Below are 3620 nucleotides of genomic sequence, written 5' to 3' on the forward strand. Positions count from 1 at the left end.
CTACAGGCATGCACCACTATGCCTAGTCTGAGTCACCAGCTCTGCATGCCCCTGGGACAAGGCTGGCACAGCACTCTGGGGATTGAACCCCGGCTGCTGCGCTCTGCCTAAGCAGGTGCTTTAGTCTGCTGAGCTATCTGGCCAACCCTCTGTTCTTCATCAGTATTTTTTCATGTGCGAGGACCCAGAATCTTAAAAACTTGTAGATCAATAAGATTTTTATGAGTATGTCCATCATGGGGAAAAAGGAGTGCAAGTTACTTGTCTAAGATCACAGAACTTAGGAAGAGTCTTGCTAGGTATTATCGGTGAGAGCTGATGGCAGCTCAAACGGCGTCATCCAGTTAGTAAACTATTAAACTATTAACCTAAACTCAGTGTTTGCTTTGGTACCATGTACACTAACCTAAACTTAATAAGGTAATAAAAAAGATTTTCCCACTGGGCAGCAAGTTGAGGAACTAACAAGGAAAGGCAAGGCACGATCTTCAGCACTCTAGGGATGGACAGAGAAAAGTTTCTAGAAATTTCCAGAAAGTTCTGGCACTCAGGAGCTGCAGCTCAGAAAAGTTGCCCAACAAGAACCACGGCTGATGAGAAAGGAGGATGAGTGGCAGAGGGTTGACTGGAGCCTCTTCTCCCTTGCCCTCTAATTTCTGACATTTCCCAGGAGTCCAGTCTGCAGAGGATAAGGGAGCTGGTTGGAGAACAGTGTCTTTAGTGTCCCTGGCCTAGACCCATATTAGGTACTCAAGGACAGGAAGAGTGGGTGGGCCTGGGGTGTAACGGAAGAAAGTAAAAGCCCGTGTGCAGGGCACACCTCAACAGTCGCACTTCTGACCCGCTCGCTTGGCCCATCTGAGCCACGCGGAATCCTAGCAACCGATCTGTTGCCATGGAGACCGCCGGGTAGCCGCCGGACCGCGAAGACCCTGCGAGGCGGGCCGGAGCAAGTGCGCACGCGCGCTGCGACTCCATCCCGGTCTCGGCGCAGCTGCCGGGAGAGAAAGAGGTCGGGTTTCGCGTGACCCTCCGCTCAGGAGCGGGGCTGCTCGTGCTTTTTGGCTCTTTCTGGCTCGAGCCGTCGCGCCCCACCGGGAGCCACCGCGGCAGCTTCTGGTTGGCGCCAGATCCCGGGGAGTGCGCGCGCTCGGGCGCCCCTGCAGGGGACGTCGCCCCCGGCTCCTGAGATCTCCGGGTGGCCTGTGTGGGAGCCGCAGCAGCAGCCCACAGCCACCTTCTGCACCCTTCGCTGCCTTGGGGCGGAGCAGCTGCATGTTGGAAGCCGCAGCGATGAACCTCCTGGAGGACTGGTGTCGGGGGATGGAGGTGGACATCCGCAGGTCCTTGTTGGTCACGGGCATTCCCGAGGACTGTGGCCAAGCAGAGCTCGAGGAGACCTTGAGTGGGGTCCTCGCCCCCCTGGGCCCGTACCGCGTGCTCAACAAGATATTTTTGAGGGAGGAGAATGTTAAAGCAGCCCTCATCGAGGTGGGCGAGGGCGTGAACCTGAGCGCTGTACCCCGAGAGTTTGCCGGGAGGGGTGGTGTCTGGAAGGTAGCCCGTAGGGACCCCACGCAGGATGCTGAGTTTCTGAAAAACCTGAATGAATTCCTGGATGCCGAGGGGCGCACCTGGGAAGATGTGGTCCGCCTCCTACAACTGAACCGCTCCCCACCACCCCAGAGTGTCCATCAGGCCTCGGAGACCTGGGCGGAAGCCTTGGGGGTGCTCCTGGGAGCTGTGGTGCAGGTCGTCTTGTGCATGGATGCTGAGATCCGCAGTCGGCAGGACGCTCGGGCTCAGGAGGCTGCTGAGGGCGAGCAGGGGGCGGCCTGGGCTTCGGCCGTAGGGAGGAAGGTCAAGAAGGAGCCAGGGCTTGCCACGGAAGTGGGCTTGGCTTTGAAGATGGAGAATTCCCCCCCCCGCTGGAAGGGCGTGGAAGACCAGGGCGACCTTCCCAAGCCCATAGTTCGTAGGGCTGGAGCTAAGGCTCGCTCCAGGAGAAAGAAGCAGAAGAAAAGCTCCAAGCAGGAACCAGTGCTCTGGAAAAGACGGAAAGGCAGCCACTGCAGCAGCTTGGCCTACTCGGAGGGGCCTGAAGCCCGTGAGACTCAGAGTATGGAGATCCCAGAGTCTGGGAAGAGCCACAGAAAAGCCCGTGTGAAGCAGGAAGGGCCAGCGTCAAAGCAGCCCATGGGGACAAGTACCTGGAAGGTTCTCAGAGAGCCACCTCAGGATGCCCTGGCGGGAGCTAAGAGCCCCACAGGCTTCTCAGAGTCGGACCAGGATGGCGGTCAGGAGAGGCTGATGAAGAAGGCCATGTCCTGGGCTTCTGGGAAGAGCCCCATCGTGGTGAGGAAGAAGAAGGTGACTTTGGGCCCTGTCTCGTATGCCCTTGTCGAGTCTGAAGATGCTAAGAAGAAGCTGGTGGTTCCAAAGAAAGGATTAAGACCCAGAAGGGCTGCATTGGCTCAGGAGGCCCTGTGTGACCGGCACCCTGCCACAGCGCCTGCCTCAACATCGAGGTGTCCGAAGGTTAAGGCTGCAGGCTGTCCTCGTGCCTCCAACGGTGAGAGCGAGGGCAGAAGCGACTGGGGTCGGGTGGGAGGCACAAGAGTGCGGGTGGGTGTAGAGGAGCCCTTGGGTAGGAGGTCGGGGTGACAAGGACGTTCCTATGCTGGAGGGAATGGCTGGCCCCCCAGGTGAGGCCTAGAGGTGAGCCCTGGCCTCCATCCTAGGGGCTCCTGATGGCCACCTCCTGACAGCCAACCCAGTCTTTTATGGATCGTTGCCACGGTGGTTGGTGGTTGCTCTGCTGCTTCTGCCTCCTTTAGAAAGGAATGAGTTTGGGTTATAACGTGTGCCAGGGTCGGCTGCTTCAGAGGAGGAGGTGTCTGAGGGCCTGGGTGGTGGATGAAATGTCTGGCGCCTCAGGAGGTCCTAGGGAGGAACGCTTTCTCAATGCCACCCTTTCCTGCTTTCCCCCAGGGCTGTTGTGATGTACCCAGATTCCAGGAGGCTTTGATCCCCAGGACCACCCATGCCTGGGTGTTGAAGGAAGGCCAAGGAAGACTAAGGAAGAAGTCCCAAGCTGGGAACAGAGTTTTCGCTTGTTGTCAAGTGGGACAAGAGTGTTGACTCTTTGAGGGACCCAGTGTGTAGAGCTGTGGCTCAGAGGTAAACAGTAGATGTGGTGTGTGAGGGGACAAGAGGAGAGGGAGGTGTCTTTTTGCCCTTTTAAAAAATCTCCTCCTCAACTCACTCTCAAAGGCTAGAGAGCTGGTAAGTGGCCTGGGAAAATTCTAGAACATTCCCTAGTGTGTGGGGTCAGGGTCCTTCTCCAGCCTCCCTCCCCCACTTCCTACTGTCACCAGACCATTAGGGCCTGGCATTTTGAAGAGCAGGGCAGCCACTTTCTTCCAGCCTCCTTGTACCTCCCCAGTGGGTGAGTGAAGCCCAGATCTTCTCTGCAGGTGTGGTGTACTTGTCCCTGTGGTCCTGACTTCTGTCCTCCATTGTCTTAGAACCCAAAGAGGGCTGGAGAGATGGCTCAGTGGTCTAAAGCACCTACTTAGAACAAGCTTAGCAAAAGCATCAGGGACCGCGGTTCAATCCCC

The 3620-nt window shown here is 57.3% G+C and overlaps 1 protein-coding gene across 1 annotated transcript; it reads left to right on the forward strand.

Moving 5' to 3' along the window:
* The first annotated feature begins 1030 nt into the window (after positions 1-1030).
* On the forward strand, positions 1031-3531 carry Pnma8a (PNMA family member 8A). Its single transcript, XM_004644393.2, has 2 exons — positions 1031-2572; positions 2992-3531. Exons 1-2 carry the CDS (start codon positions 1276-1278, stop codon positions 3000-3002), a joined length of 1308 nt encoding a protein of 435 aa, XP_004644450.2. The 5' UTR covers positions 1031-1275; the 3' UTR covers positions 3003-3531.
* The last annotated feature ends 89 nt before the right edge of the window (positions 3532-3620 follow it).

This window comes from Octodon degus, unplaced genomic scaffold, assembly GCF_000260255.1.
Source record: "Octodon degus isolate 3935 unplaced genomic scaffold, OctDeg1.0 scaffold00197, whole genome shotgun sequence".
NCBI classification, from domain to species: Eukaryota; Metazoa; Chordata; class Mammalia; order Rodentia; family Octodontidae; genus Octodon; species Octodon degus.